The 16,460-nt window shown below is 48.4% G+C and overlaps 1 protein-coding gene across 1 annotated transcript in view; it reads left to right on the forward strand.

The window, feature by feature from the left end:
• ITFG1 (integrin alpha FG-GAP repeat containing 1) overlaps nucleotides 1-16,460 on the forward strand; it is a 183,083-nt gene that overhangs the window by 146,905 nt on the left and 19,718 nt on the right. Inside the window, exons 15-16 of the mRNA XM_078868563.1 lie at nucleotides 5,783-5,907; nucleotides 15,040-15,122. Coding sequence (XP_078724689.1) covers nucleotides 5,783-5,907; nucleotides 15,040-15,122 — 208 coding nt within the window. The remainder of the gene's footprint in view (nucleotides 1-5,782; nucleotides 5,908-15,039; nucleotides 15,123-16,460) is intronic.

Below are 16,460 nucleotides of genomic sequence, written 5' to 3' on the forward strand. Positions count from 1 at the left end.
TTCACCAGATTGCAAAAACAATCATCCGACCGACTAGTTTTCTCGTTACTTTCTCGCAGTTGCAATGTATTCACTTGTCACGGAGCTGCTTCACGAGTTATTCCACGAATTTTGTTTTATCCGCCCTCATGTTCTGCGTATAACGTGGATGCCAAAGCGATTATTTTTACATTCACTCGACTACAAAATGCCGAATGAATGGAAACCAAATTTGACAAGGTTCGGGGTATTGTATTCCCTCGGCATTGGGGACCAGGGCTGAAACCGTGAACTTTCCACACTCAATGTAATGGCAAGCGTAGCAGCCCTGCAAATGTTTGATCACAACACTGCTGGCAGAAGGGGCGCCCCCACTAGACGGGGCCTCTAGAGAGGGCAATTGGCCTCCTCTTCCACGCTCTCCAAATGTCTTGAAAGAGGTGGGAGTTTACCCCTCCGCACGCAAACTGCCGATCGACCGACCGTGGTGAACCCGTTTACACTGCTGGGTGCACAGAGGTGGGGTGGGGTGGGGGGGGTTTAAGAAACTTGCCCCGTTGTTTCAGCGGCCAAACCAGCGACCCCCGGGAGAGTTTTAACCATTACACCTCGGCCGCATCCTTCAGCGCTGAAGATCCGTTTTTAATCACTGGTAGCTGCCCAGAATCAAACCCAGTATCTCGGCGGAGCCCTGGACATTGAACTGGCGCTCCTCCGTGCCGAGTGACCTTGGCTTGAACCTCGAATCTTGGAGTTGCCAGCGTAATTCTGTGAAATGGGCATAATTTACGCCTCTGAGCATCGCGGCCTCATTGTTTAGGAGCTTATTAGCATCGCGACGGCGAAAGTGTCATCAACTTTGGACAAAACTAAAAAAATTATGAAAAGCGAACGGGGAGAAGGAGGTGCTGGCGTGGCGAGTGGCAGGATTTTAGTGGCTGCCTGCCGGGATGGAGGCCGCCCTCCTGCCTCCGCGAGTGATGCCACGTCCGCCCAGATTAATGGAAGTTGGCAGCGTGCAGCTGTCTCCTCCCGCCCACACGCACCCTAATGGAGCGGCCCCCAGGTCGGCAGAGATTAAATCGATTCCCGAACCTCTCCCCCCCCTGCCCGCCTCCTCCCTCTCTCGCGCCGGGGCAAGCAAGCGGGCGAGCAAGTGGGCGAGCGGGCCGGGCGAGCGGGCGGGCGGACGGGTGGGCGGGCGGGGGCGAAATTGCGCTGCCGATCTCGATCGGCTTAGAATTTAGGTTTTCGTCAATTTCTAAACCCGCGCGCATAAATCTTGAGTTTCAGTGGACATGAACGGAATTTATTCACACGTTTTGTTTATGGTCTGGCATCTAATCCAATTGTATCAGCACGTTTGCCAGATTTGTAAATATATATATGATGCTACCATGGTGTAATGGTTTGACGCACGGTGGAAGTCTGCGGGTTTGATCTCCTGGTACGGTGGTGGAAAAAAAAACTTGGACGTTTCTTAAGTTTTCCGGCCTCGGCAACGTAAACGGTGAGCTACCCCACTGTCAGTCGATCCACAGGTCGTGTGTGTGATGGGGTAAAGTGTGGGTACTCCCGCCTGTTGCAAAATGCTTGGCCGTCGTGGAAGAGTAGGCCAAAAATCTCTCACTCACTCGATGCAGCTGCCGTGGCTGTGACGGTTCCACCTGAAGACGGAAGCTTGTGTTGCCTCCGAAACGTCGTGATTTTTATTTTATTTTACTTTTATTAATTTTAATGTTTTACCTACGTGGCTTTACCGAAAAAAACCTAAGAATACAAAAATATCTTGTCAAGGGGGGCTCTCTTCCTCCCTCTCTCTCTCTGTCAGTGGAGGCTCTTTTTGTAATTTGTCAGGAGTGGCACGAGTAAATAAAGAGCCTTAACCATTATCTTTTACCGAATTTATTTTTTTAAATATGGTCAGGAAAGATGTGAAGCTATATAAAAAATATATAATAGTTTTACAAACATGTGATTCATGGGACCTCCTTCTGCCAGTAAGTCCCATGGTGTAGATGCTCACCCCGGGCTCTCATTACTCTGCTAGTGCATTGTCTTTGTGCTGTTCACCTTTTGGCGTCCTCTGGTCTAACGCCGTTTGAGACGAGGCTCAAAAGAAAGCTGTCTCTTGTGTGGGCCAATCAGTTTCAAGGACCATGCATATATTAAGAGAGTATGTTTTTTGTTTGCATTCTGACCACAGGTATTGTGGTTAATGCAGACACGATTCCTTGTAAAAAGGTTTCAGTTTTGTTGCCAGAAAAAACGGGAAGAACCTATTCTTACGTGATTCATAACTCTCTTCGTGACACCGGTTGCGTTGAGCAGATTGCCCTGTGCTCGGGTGATGTTCGACTTCATTATCGCTAAACACGATGAAGATTGTGTACACTGTATGCGTGCAGTCGTGCATGCAAATGTTCCAATATTTAGGCAAATTTTACAAACAAATATGCACGACATGCATGCGTGCGTTTGATCAAGGTGATTGAACATTTTTAAGACAAGACACAAAAAAACAAATATATATCGTGATAATTTGCAGGCTTGTAGTAATGTACCGATCGTAAAATAAAGGACATATTAACGTTCCATATATTTAAAGTAGAGTACTTTGCTAAAAATGTAACATGAACGTACTTTTACTGGTAGAAACCCACTGGTTCCACCAGCCCACAGGGGATTATTTTGTCCGTCCGTCATGCAGGGAGGGGCTGGGTAGGGAGAGAGGGGCTGGGTGGGGAGGGGCTGGGTGGGGAGGGGAGGGTGGGGAGGGTAGGGCTGGGTGGGGAGGGGAGGGGAGGGTGGGGAGGGGTTGGGTGGGGAGGGTGGGGCTGGGTGGGAGGGGTGGGGCTGGGTGGGAGGGGTGGGGCTGGGTGGGAGGGGTGGGGCTGGGTGGGAGGGGTGGGGCTGGGTGGGGAGGGGCTGGTCACCCCGTGGTGCCCTTATAAAACTCAACGTTTGACCTACTCACGCCGGCTTGTGCCCGCCCTCACAGTCAGGCATATTTGCGGAATACACCACGCCGCCGTTGACCCTGGCCATTGACCGAGCAACCCAACGTTCCTACCAGCTCCCTCCGCAGGAATGTGTTAGTGCCTTGTCCTCGAGACTTGTGTGTGCGCAATTTTCACTCCAATCACAACTGTTTGAAATTGTTTCCTCCCACAAAGAGTTGTGCCACATCCACTGTGTGGCAAATCGTTTGTGTTTTTCAAAATTGAATGTTATGATAATGCACCGGCAAAGCCTTACAAGAGCCGAGTGGGCGCAGTTGATGGCGAGGCTGCTGGGGTGGTGTCGGATTGGCTTGGGAGAATGGTGGCCATCAATCAGGGTTCCCTCCACCCCAGTCCCCTCTACCCCCCCTCCCCTTCGCTCCTCACCTTCACCGGATCCTAGTGCGGCACACCCAGGCAGGCACATGCCCGTCGCCCCCACCCCACGCCGTTGGACCGGGTGTGCGGCATTACGACTGGGCCCTTTCCAATCTCCCCAAAGCCCAGGGCTTATAATGCGATTTCAGTCCAATCGATATTGCGCTCGGCGCGCGCCCGGCCATGGTGAGGCTGCCACAGGACAACGCCGAAAGGTCGCCGTGAGTTTTTTGGGGCACATTTTCTTTTCTTTTTTTAAGCATGGTAAGACGGTGGCTGGGGTGGCACTAAAGAGGAAAAGTCAAATCGCTGGTCCCGGCATTTGTGAGATCGTGGGGGCAATGGCTCGCAGGGATGCACCCGAGGGTTTGTTTGCTCCCTGTCGTGCCGAAGGGCTGTCAAGAGTAGGGGGTGGTGGCAGCACAGATGGCGTGGTTCTGCCCCGCTTGTGCGTGTGCTTAAGCCACGCCGTGCAACAGAGTTGCCGTAAAGTTTTGGCGGTGGCGGGTTAACACGACGCCCAAGTATTATCTAGCCCTAATGTGACCTTAACATGGGCCGCGATACTAACCGCGACCCTCATGCTTAACCCCAGCACTAAATGTAGTAGTGATCATAACCTTAACTCAACAACACTACTAACCTTCAACCTTTTATTAAACCCTGACCCAGCATTAACAGTTACCAATAATCCTCACTGGAACACTGAACCTTGAGCCTAATAGAAACAGACCGACTCTAATTCTCATGATCCTAACCTTAACCTGTTGCTTATCCCTGGGCTTAACCTTAATGCTGGGTCATGCTCCATCGCCAGTCCTATTTGTAGCTGAAATGCTATCTCAAACAGATGAGCTCAGGGAAAGGTTCTAAAGGCTCAAAGAAAAACATCCCAAAGGCTCGGACAGGAAAAATAAGCAAAATAATATTTACGTGCAGTGCAATGTAGACAATCTATTTTCACAACATGCGATGTGGAAACGTCATCTTCGGGTAAACCGAGATGACGTTGATGTTTTTCTTATTTCGAGTGTTTCTTTGTAGCGTTACATTCATCAGATAGACTTAAGTGTGCTGGTGAATGCCTTCCAAAGATAGTGGTCCCAAAATCATCCAATGGCATACTGGGAGTGTTTTTCAGAGTATTGTGTATGTAATAATAAAAAAGGGCATTTAAAGCATTTTTAGACCTCAATATGTTATATGATTTTATCACAATTGATGGATTGTAATTCGATCGTCGGTCATGATTGCTGTAAGAAAACGTCACAAAAATGTATATTCACAGTACGTGGCTTTGAAACCAGGTGTCGCGTGAAAAATATTTCAGGTCTCAAACGAGTTTTACTCGGCCTTAAATCATCATCCTCGTTGCTCTGGTCTCTCCGGAGCCGGATGAAGGCCTCCCTAAGTTTCCACCATCCTTCAATGTCCCACAATGCACTGTTGCAAACGAGATGGTCACTTCACTTCGTCGCTGTACGGAAACTCTTTGCTTTCAATGCTGCCTGCCTTGAAGGTTTTTGATCTGTAAACCTCGGCGTTATAACCTCGTCATGCAATGTAAAAGACCCCAAAAGCTTGAAAATCTTGAATAAATTGTACGTGATAATCATCGTGCTGCAGAATACGCGACGCATCCCAAAAACGCGTGGGAAAGAGATTCGTCCAGACGAGCGAATGAATATTGACGACTTCGCCACAGTTCTGACAAATCACCGATGAGGCTGGTTGTAAATTACCAGCGAAACATCGTACTCAAATTGTGCTTGAAGTAGTAACAAATTGACACGTTTTCTTTTTGCGTGACAAACCTTACTTATTGGCTGCGTCGGGTGGTGGCGGGTTTAGCGACACATTTTTATTTACGCGATCCAAATACTATGGGAACCTCATTTGCCAGTAAAAATATGATAATTGTTTTTTTACCCTTCTATCTGGCAACAAAACTGACACCTTTTTACAAGGAGTCGTGTTTGCATAGACCGCAATACCTGCAGTCATAATACAAACAAAAGAACATAACTCTGATAATGTGCACTGTCCTTGAAGTTGATTGGACCACACCTGAGACAGCTTTCCTTAGAGCCATTTGGCGGCATCTGATCCAACCCATGTGAGACTAGGCTCTAAGGAAAGCTGTCTCGGGTGTGGACCAATCAACTTCAAGGACAGTGCACATTATCAGAGTTATGTTCTTTTGTTTGTATTATGACTGCAGGTATTGCGGTCTATGCAAACACGACTCCTTGTAAAAAGGTGTCAGTTTTGTTGCGATCCAAATACTTTTACCGTGAATAACATTGGTCGCGAAAGCCTTACCACGTGTTTAAACCGAATATGGATCTCGTGGCGGGGGTGGGGTGGGGTGGGGGGGGTGCCCGTTGGCTGATCCCGAGTGGCCACCGTTCTCGCCCCCGCAGCGGGACAGCTGAGCCAGTCGGCGCACCTCTCCCTGCAGCTGCCGTACGCCGTGCTGGGCCTGGGCCGCAGCGCCAACTTCATCGACCGCCTCGCCGTCGGCATCCCCCGCCCGCCCGGGCAGCAGGTGGGTAGAAAACAAAGCTTCTCTCCCTCCCCCCCCTGATCCCAGGCCATCGATAACATTGGGGGCGAGTAATACCTGGACATGTCCTGTTCCTTCTTCGGTTGACTTAAATGAGCATGCCGTGCGAATATCGGCATTGGGGAGTCACGCGTGCCGCCTCTCGTACGGCACTTGCCCAAGAGCTAATAGGCCCGGCGGTGAATCTCGCGTGCACGCAGAGGCAGGCGGCAACGTCGGGTTCGCACATTTAGCTCTGGCCTGTGACCAAATCACCCGGAATGCACCCGAGATGTCATTGGAATCTACTCGGAAGGCGCCGCCACCTGGGCCCCCCTCCCCCCAACAACGCATCGGAGCGCGCCCACAGCGTGCCGCGCGAGTGAGGCTCCCGCACGCCAGAGGTCGCAACCGGGTACCCGATACCCGTACCCTACCCGATATCCGGCTACCCGTACCCAGCCGGGTACGGGTACGGGTAGCCGTTTGCGACCCTGGTGCGGCCGGGTACGGGTACGGGTAAGGAATCAAAACCCGTTTGCGACCTCTGCCGCACGCCGCCACACCAGCGCGATCGCTGCTCGTCAAGTCGGCTCTGCACACCAAGACACATTTGCACGATTTGCTTCATTGACGCACGAAAGGAAATCGTTCATATTGGATACCGCCGCAATTACATTTTAAATGGAGTCTTTTTGCCACGTGCGAATGTGTGCGGAAGTGAGCGTCAGCGTGCGTGGGTGGGTGTGAATGCGTGAGCGTATGTTTGTACGGGTATGCGTGCATGAGTGATTCCCGCTCACAGCCACCAACACCAGTGACAATTATCTGAACCGGTCCTGGGCCTCCCCGAAGTCGACTCAAATGGATATCTGGTGCGGTGCGTAAACATCGCCACTAAGGAGACTAAGGCAGCCGGGCGGGCTGCTGGCCACCCATCCCCTTGAGTGCTGTACTAGCCGGAATGCACCAAATGTCATCAGAGCTGCTCAGAAGCTAAGCAGGTTTTGAGCCTGGATAGTCCTTGGATGGATGACCACCATGCACAAACATAACTGTAATAAACTATTAAACATTTTTTTTTTATTTTACCAGGTAAGACACTGAGCTAAATCGCTCTTTTTTTTCAGAAACGACCTGGCTATCGCAAATGATAGAAGTGGCTTATCACGTGGAAATGTATTTAAATCGGCCAGATACTCTCAGGGCATGTTTCTAAATGTGGAGAGAAAAACTGGAGGATTCGGAGAAAAATTCACGTGACCACGAGGATAAAATGTGAACTCTAAATATAAAGGCGTCAGGGCCAGAATCGGACCCACTCCTGCATACCGGGCGAGGTAGTTAACATCTCGCCACCGCAGAGCCCACCCATCATATATGCCATTTAACCGCTCTGAGGTTACCCTAGACACACACACACGCGGCATGACAATGGTGGCTTGTAGGGCCGTGGGAAAGAAGCGCGTATTCTCGTTTGAGGACGTTTGCCTGGGACCTGCTTTGTGCTGCTGCCCCTTTGTGTGGGTGAGCGTCTCAAATCGCCTCTCCACTTCCTTTGACCGTTAAATATGAAGTGTGTTCCTCCCCCTGGCCTCTGCACTAACCCTCCCTACGCCCCCCCCCCACAAACCCCCACACTGCCCCGTCCCGCACCCCTCCCCCGCGTCCCCCCCCCCCCCCCGCATGCTCTGAGTTAAGCCAAAATTGCCTGTGGCACAGAATCGATGCTGCTGCCTTTTCTTAGCGGCAGGGGATGCGTTGTGCGAGCGCGCTAAAAATACACGGCCCACCCTGATGAGTTCCCTAACTGTGCATAGCTGCCACCGACCGCCGTGATTGCGGACTAAATTGGGCCATCTTTAAAGGAGAAGAGGGCAACTTAGAAGATGGGGAGAGGGGGGGCACACCGTGTTTAACGTTATGCGTTGAGTAAATGATTTCTCAATTCAGACTTGGCTTCAGAACTGAATACGCTTCGAAGCGTAGTGTTCTGATGTGTATTCGGGTTGTGCCGCGCGCCGTTCGGCATCAACGACGAGCGGGTCCACGTACGATGGACTGGCTAATAAAGTGTGTGTGTGCGAGAGAATTATCTACGACTTATCCACATAATGCGCCGGTGATATGCCGACGTTACGTTTAGGCTAATTGCGGGAATGAAACCGAAAAAAAAATTATCTTCACATTTTTGTGACGCCAAATGTTTAATATTATGAAATGGCGACCATTCATCGAATCTTTGTGGGGATTAACTTCTTATGTACTGAATAAGAAGTACTGCTCATACTAAATACATCTATATTTGTATCACCTGACATGGAAACGGTCGTTTAAACATCTCCAATTCTTTTAATTTGCACCAGACATAATTTTAACTTACATTTATTTTAAAGTTGAAGTTTGCATTTGTTTCACTTTGGGGTCATGGTTACTGCTAGATCAGTGAAGTTTCATGGCAGCCCTAACTTTAACGACAACAGCAGCAGCAGCAGCAGCAACAACGTCGCCTGCTCGGTCTAAAAACACAGCCTGTTGCCAATTGCTAGGGTCCTTGGTTCAACGGGCGTCTCATTTGGTTTTGCTTTCTTGACCACGTCGGCACGTGTTGCCGTATAGTGAGCAGGTTGGGGTCTCGTGGCTGCCCATTGAAATTGTAATGGGGGCTGGAGTTTTCCAAATTTCATCTTGGCAGCTGAAACGTAAATTCATCATGGCAAAGTTTTTCCTTCTTGACACCGCGTTCTTAAAAGTTGCACGGACCATTTTTGTCGCAGCAGCAGCAGCAACATAAAAAAAACATATCGAGGGCCTTTGAATTTCTCATTTGCAAGGCTGTATATGTTTCAATTTAAAAAAGGGAAATAAATATTTAGCTTTCACACCTTTAAAACCGCAATTGATGGCCACATTAAGTGGCCCTTTTGTGATTTGGACATGAGCCAGGTATTTAGGTTGATTCCGTTTGCATAAATAAAATAGCATTTGATTGTGTAATAATCTGCATGCCGCTGACGGTTTCTTTTAATAGGAGAGTTAGCGCGCTAATGAATCCCAGAGACGCATCCACCCACCCACACTGGGACCACTTCTCCACGCACCCTGCCTACTAATGCGTCCCTTCACCTCTTTGTCTCACGCCACGCATTGTACTTGTTAACGCACTCACCAGCGCGTGTATGAAGGGGGAACGGTTGCAACCGGTGTCGTGGGGTAAATAAATATGAGAATACGCTTTGACACCTTTTGAACTGAAGTGGCCGATCAGGGCAGGTTCCCGATCAATCGGAGCAGTTTGCATGATGCTGCTCGGTTCCATAAATTATCCTGCAAAATAGGAATTCCGTGCAAGTAAAAGCAGCGTTTGTGTTAAAGTCCCATTCTTCAAAATAAGCTTTGCTTCTCAAGTTTTTATTTCTCAGCAATCCAGTATATGCCGTATACGTGTGGTTGTGCATTCACCGGAATATGTATGTATACATATTTTTTTGTTTATGTATGTCCCTACTAGTTATGGAGTGGTTAATTTCTACAAATACAAAAACATGTACTTATTTTGCACTGGTATAATTAGTTTCACTCTATTTACATAAACTGGTTTTAATATTCAGTGTGAAATACGTGTCTGGTTTATTGCATCTACTGCTGGATGAAGCAGGCCCCGTGCCATTTCACCATTCAGCACGGATTGATTAAATTAGTGCCCGGGACGAATTTTACACGCACGACCCACACGACATGCACAACACGTGCGCGCACACACACGTACACACGCACCACTGGTGATTGGCCATGGCCGGGAATCGTGCTCGGGTATGGAGGTTGCACTTGAAGAAATTAGTTGTGCACTGCACTAAGATCACAGCAACATGTGAGATGCCTGGTCATGGACAACCAACCCCTAGATGAACTCAACATAAACCGAATGGCTGCTATTATCCAGTCATCATGAGTGTATGGAAACCACAGACACCCCCACCCCTCCCCCTTTATAGGGCATTCAATTCATATTATTATTAGGGGAGGCATAGTCTTGACAGTGCTTGCCACAGCAGTCTAAAGGACTCTGGTTATCTTTGTTTTTGTGCCTCTATATGTGTATATGCATACGGTGCACATCTCCGTTGCTCGTGCTTGTATGTAATTAGGTCGGCGTGTGTGCACCGTTGACTGTGTTTACGGTCTCCGCCGTGCGTTTGTAACGTATGGAGACATGGCCAAGCACGTTTTGTTAGCAGGGTAACTGAATTAAATCCACAACAACCGAGTTAAAATTTCGATTTAAAGCTTTCGTGACTGCAGGGATTCATCTTCTTGGTTCTTTCGGCAAAGTCACGTAGAATGGAAATAATAAAATAATAAAAATAAAACATAATAAAATAATTCTCACGACGTTTCGGCCACAACGCAAGCAGCCGTCGTCAGGTGAAGAACAGGTCTGTCATTCAGACTCTTGTCTTCTCGACAGACCTGTTCTTCACCTGAGGACGGCTGCTTGCGTTGTGGCCGAAACGTCGTGAGAATTATTTTATTATGTTTTATTTTTATTATTTTATTATTTCCATTCTACGTGACTTTGCGAAAAAACCAAGAAGATGCTATAGGCTTGCTCCGAATCCCCGCCAATGTTCTCATCACATGCGGGATTAGAAAAAAAACGCTTTGATATTTGGAGTTGAGGTATTAAACAGCGAGGCCCTGTAATAAGTGCGAGCGTGTGCGTACCTTTAATATCCTCTTAAAATAAGTGTATCAATGCAGACCATTAAACCGCGGTATTGGTTTTGAAATTCAATCAGAAGGGGAGACTTTCACAAATCTTCTCCGTATCCCGTGGCTTATGGAATATGGGATCGTGCATCTCGAATCCCGAAGAAAATACCCATGGCAGAGCTGCCTCCGATGAGGTGTTTACCGTAATTCCAACACGAGAGTTTACACTCAAAATTAACAACAAACGGTTGGAGTGTGCGCTGTATCACTCTAGTGTCCCCCCCCCTCCCCCCACCCAGTCTGAGGAATACCATGTGTACAAAGACAAGCATACCGTACGAATTTCTCTCTGAAAGGTACATTATGGCTTTGGTCTGACAGAACGGGAGTGTTTTAAAAGTTGCTGCATGGAGAGACATAGCAGCCAACAGCAGGATTATTGCCTCCCAAAAATTGAGGCACGTTTTCGGGTAGTGTTGACGCACACACGGAGGCAACGGTTTCCACCGTGCGATGCACTTTTCACGAGAGAGAGCCATTTTCCTGCATCTAGGAATGATGTGGCCATAAACAGTTGGCTAGGTGTTCTGGCAGCAAATCCATCTTCCTTTCCGTAATCCTGAGTGTAATACATGAAGCATCACAATATGGACCTTTACACACCTTGAAAGAAAATGGTTAGTGGAGTACAATATGTGGACATTTTGGGTTATACAATCATCTGTTGTTTTTATAAACCAAGCATCCTCCATTTCACAGCCATGACTCACTTCATGGGGGGAAGGGGGGACGGCGATTTCTGAACTGGTTGTTTGCCCTCCTTTCCCCATCCAGCGATTGACCAGCGTGGTGAAGTATGGTGAAGGAAAAAAAAACCCCATGGCCGTCACTTGAGCACGAAGGCCTCCGTTGCAGGCTTTATGTAATCACAGTGTATAATTTACAACCGGTATAAAAGCGTACCTTCATGGTAACATTGGCAGCAGCCTGCCAACTAAATAAAATTAAAATTGAATTACGTGAGATCATAAATATGAAGGGTATACAAAAGCCTTAATAAGTAACTTAGTCTTAAGCCTGGATTTAAAAACAGCGATAAGATGCGGGGTATTCTAATGTGAAGGCCAAGTGCATTGCCGGGTCCATCTGAGGCTCATCCTAAGCACAGCGCATTATACTTGAAAGCTCCTCCAGGTCTTCCGAGGCTTCCCACTCCAAAGACGCCCACTGTCCCATAAGCCCCCTGGGATTGTGGGAGAGAACGCGTCTTGTGCAGCTCTGCCCCGGATGGGCTTTCACTCCTGTATCCGGCCCACACACAGTGATCTCAACTTGGAGAGAGCGAGAGATGGACCCGTTAAATGCCCGTCTCCCAAGGTCCGTCCTGTCCTCTCTTTGAGGTTGCTGTCCTGAGAAATCTGCAAATCTCACCCACAACATTAAAAGCCCCGATCTTGTGAGATATTTTTCTTTCCATGAAAGATCCTGGATTTGTTTTGGTGCCTCAGAGTTGGCATTGCTACTGACAGTTAACATTTCAAAATAATTCTGAAAATACATATAGGGTGTTATTTTGAAGGTTGTTGTTTATAGTTATAGAAAGTATAGCTTATTTGTAGAATGTTTCAATAATTTAACACCCACACAAAAATAAACACACCGTCACCACCACCATCCCAGTGTGGATGAAAAAGTAATTCATTTTAAATACATCTGACACCGCGGTATTTTGTGAGGATTTCTCCCTTATCACGCATAGCGGAAGTATTAATTTCCATCTGAATTATAGTTCTAGTTGGTCGACATACTATGCACCTGTATAAAGCCACTTCATGATGTTGTTCATGATAGCTCACGCCTTTCAAGAGTCTGAAATGTGCGTCCAAAATCGTTGAACTTGCCATCTGCGTCTTTGGCCGGCAGACTTTACGAGGTCCTGGGCTCCGCATTGTGGCCTGTTTCATTCTCTTTTGCTGAAGGTTAACAGTCGCTCGTTATTTCCATCGTGCCTGCAGAACGGTGTGTGTGTGTCTGCATCTATGTGTGCCTGTGTACGTTTGTCTCCCAATGTGCACTTTTCGGCAAAGACAGATGGGTTGTATTTTGCAATGTGCTCACTCAAACGAGACGCCACATGCAGAGAACTAAATTGGATCAAGCTAAGGGAAGCGTTCAATGTCCAGAAGTTTTAAGCTCCACAAAACCGTCCCTTATGTTGCCTGTCTTGTTCTCAGAGTTACGTTCAAATTAATTTGAACATGTTTATCCAACAATATGCAAGAGGGCACATTTTTTTTATTTCAGACCCTTTCAGACAATAATGCTTTAAGGAAAATATTAAAGTCATAGTCAGTGTTATCAGAATATTATAGGGGAGACCTTAGAAAGCATCGCTTTGTGATATGCCAATGACATTGCTGTGGGGAGCGGTGGTATAATGGTTAGCGCACTGCGCTACGAACCCGGCCACCCGAGTTAAATTCCCGCTCACGGCCAACACCCGCGACTATTATCTGAACTAGTCCTCGGCCTCCCCTAGGTCGACTCAGCCTCAAATGAGTACCTAGTGTGGTGCTGGCCACCCACTTCCTCGTGTACTGCGCCGGACTTCATGGGTGCTCGCTAACAGCACTTGCCCCAAAAAGTCTGTAAAGGCTACACGGGGGATCTTTGTTTTTTTTTTGCTTGTATACACATATAGCCCAGTAATGTCTAAAGACACCAGACTCTCAGTCCAGAGGTTTTGGATTCACTCCTCTTGAGGTGATTGACATCTCAACCCTTCTCTCCGTTGTCGACAACCGGCACCAGGCACAGCAGGCGAGGGTAGAGGGTGGTGAGGGCGTTGGAGGAGGCAGGCTGTCTGCCTGCACAGGACGAGACCCCTTGTGTCGCTGCCTTGCTCCGCGTCCTCACGGGGCGGGGCGGGGGGTGGGGACAGAGGCGAGCATAAATACAAAATTTGCGCATTTCCCTTAATGGGCAAATATAAACATGACGGCAACGTCAGGTGATTCCACATCTGTTACGAAGTCGCCCTCGCGGCAAAATCTCTTTTCCCGGTTTATTGTAGTCGTGTCTCACGAAATGCGGTGATTTTTTCGCCTTCCGCAAATCAGAGATATTGTGTCCGTTTTGAGGTGAAATTGGAGTTATTCCATTAGCTTTGCATCGGCGAATTTCCACCGTCGTTTTCTTTCCACCCGTCCAGCAGAACCTTCGCACCCCACAAGCCCATCTTTGCTCGGCTCTTCCACGTAAGCTACCGTCCTCATCAATGTAGGCCGAGCGCCAAAAAAAAAAACCCTCGTCGAATTTGGAAACATTTCTTTTGGCGATACTTGCGTCGGTAGTGGTGACAAAAAAAAAAGGGCTCGACGCAATCGTCAAAAACACGACGACAAATATCGCCACCTTTCTTTCACTTCTTCTTTACAACAATTAAGTGGCATCTTGATAAGAGGGCGTTGCGCGCATGCTGACAATGTTTTTTTTGCAAGAGCCGGCTATTGCTCTGAATTCAAGGTGCATATCAAGAAAGCTTCGCCCTTAAACCTGTCCGCAACCCCACGTATGCAAAACCCGCGCGCCGACAGCGACTCCCCGCCGTTATCTTTTTAAAGTCAATCTCTCTCCGGCATTGTTATATTTATTTCTCTCTCGCCTCTATGGTCGCTCTTTCCCCTCCCGCGTGTCCCCCCGCCCCCACCGCTTCCTTTCCCTCTGGGCACCCGTAGGGCACAGGCAATTTAGATGCACTTACGAAGCAAACACTGCTAAATTGTACACACCGTGATCGCCATAATGACGGTTTAATGTGTTGTCTGCTGTGCCTGCGCTCTGCGGCGAGTATGGCCTGTGTTATTGAAGCCCCACAGCAACGCGTAAAGGTTTCTCGCTCATGTGGAAAAAATCTCCTAAATTGTGCGCGGATGCCGGGGGTTCCGTTGTGAGCGTGTTCAGCCAATTCGCGTCGGTGCAGGACTGTGCTGCTTGCTGCTCCTCGGCGTTCTGTTGACACGCAACTAAGCCGGACTCGCACCTTTGCAGCCCGCGATTGGGTCGAATCGCGAGCTTGTTGTGCATTTTACGACCACCGTTTCAGGCTTTGGCAGGCATTCCATAATTACTCTGCCTGATTAAATTTGATTAATACCTAGAAACCCCCCATCATGCTTGTTCCATCCCCCATGGAATGAATTTAAATGCGATAAGCTGTCATAAGCTAGGTGTTAATGGCACACACGGTAGCTTTTCATTAATTCTAATTGCCTGTATGCTGGTTGTTCCGTTTAAAATACCTGCTGTTAAATAGTTAATTAAGCCAAAGAGCGTGGACGGTTGGCAGTGAGGAAATGTCGAGCTCGCGAATTACTTTTTGTTCCCAATGATCCCTCCACGGCGCGTGCGTGCTTCGGACAGGAGCGGCGGCGGCAGGAGTGGACGTCGATCATCCCCAACTCGCAGCTCATCGTCATTCCGTTCCCTAACGACAAGCCCAGGAGGTGAGCTCCGACCAGCGCGGAAGCCCAAATCCGCGGACTTGTGTCCGTGCGCCCGCTCGCTCGCACGTTCGCTGCCTCCGTTTAGAACCCGGGGCGAGTGACACCTTGCGCTGAGTTGAGGTCGTTTAGAAAGGGCGGTGAAGGCGAAATGAAAAGGCGTGGCGTTGCAAGCACTTGCTCACGGACACTGCTGCAGGCATCTGTAGAGGGCATCTCTGGAGGGTATTTGAGTTGCTCTACCCACACTTTAGCCCACCACACGCAACCCGCCGGTCGGCTAACTGTGGTGTACCCATTTATACTGCTTCACGCATTCACGATTGGGAGATAATGGCGCTATAATGGGATGGTCACTGATGCAGTTCTTGGCCCACTGCGCGATGCACCTGGCGACCTGGGTTTGAATCCCACCCATGGCTACCATCAGTGCCGAGTGAACCAGTATTGAGCCTCCACCATCGCCCACCTACAGCAACCGGCGCGGTGAGGTATGGTCAGCCAACACCATTTATACAGCTGTGTGGGCAGAACAGCAGGAGTGAGGGGGATTTAAGATCGAACCGAGCCTTAGAGCTCTCGGATTTTGCAAGGTCCAGTGTGCAAACCATTACAAACGACCACGAGAGATGTGGAGAGAAATACAAAGTTGACTCTCAACGATAAAAGTCAATGCGGCTCAAATGAGTTGCGGTGCAGAGGTGTGAACATTGCACGTTAATACGGCGGAGGCGAGCCTACCCCAAAGGCAACAACCTCTGCGGACCTCCCACAAAGCAGACCTCATTTTTATCGCCTCCCCCCCAAAGGGAAAAAGTTACGAGTAAACTCCCCGTCCAGGTTTGAACTCGTAAATGCGATTGCACAGCTGCTGTCCAGATGAATTAAAATACAATGGAGATGAACGCACCTGAAATATGCCGACATTTATTGTTGCTGTAATGGTGCCTAACAAATAGGCATTTTTTTCCCGAAAGTTTTTTGTTAATTAACAAAACGATTTTAGGTACACAACAACGATATGAAAGGGTGTTGGACACCAGCACAAACACACATTACGGATCGCAGTGCGAAGGACCCCTGTCTAAAGCGCATGTTTCAATCAACTCTACAACCGCTGGTGTCTTCCTAAGTAAGCTCTCATACTCATGTAGAGAAAAAAAAGGGAGGAAGGAGTGCCTAAATGTCCCAATGAATGCCCTTAAGAATCAATGCCCACATAAAATAGCCATTTTTAAAACCTGTTGATTATGGTACCGGCCTATAAAGCACGCACTTACAAAAGTGCGTGCGGATAGGCACATATGTGTAAAATGCACATAAAAGCTAAATAATTCCGCT

Source organism: Lampetra fluviatilis, chromosome 26, assembly GCF_964198595.1.
Source record: "Lampetra fluviatilis chromosome 26, kcLamFluv1.1, whole genome shotgun sequence".
In the NCBI taxonomy this organism is placed as follows: domain Eukaryota; kingdom Metazoa; phylum Chordata; class Hyperoartia; order Petromyzontiformes; family Petromyzontidae; genus Lampetra; species Lampetra fluviatilis.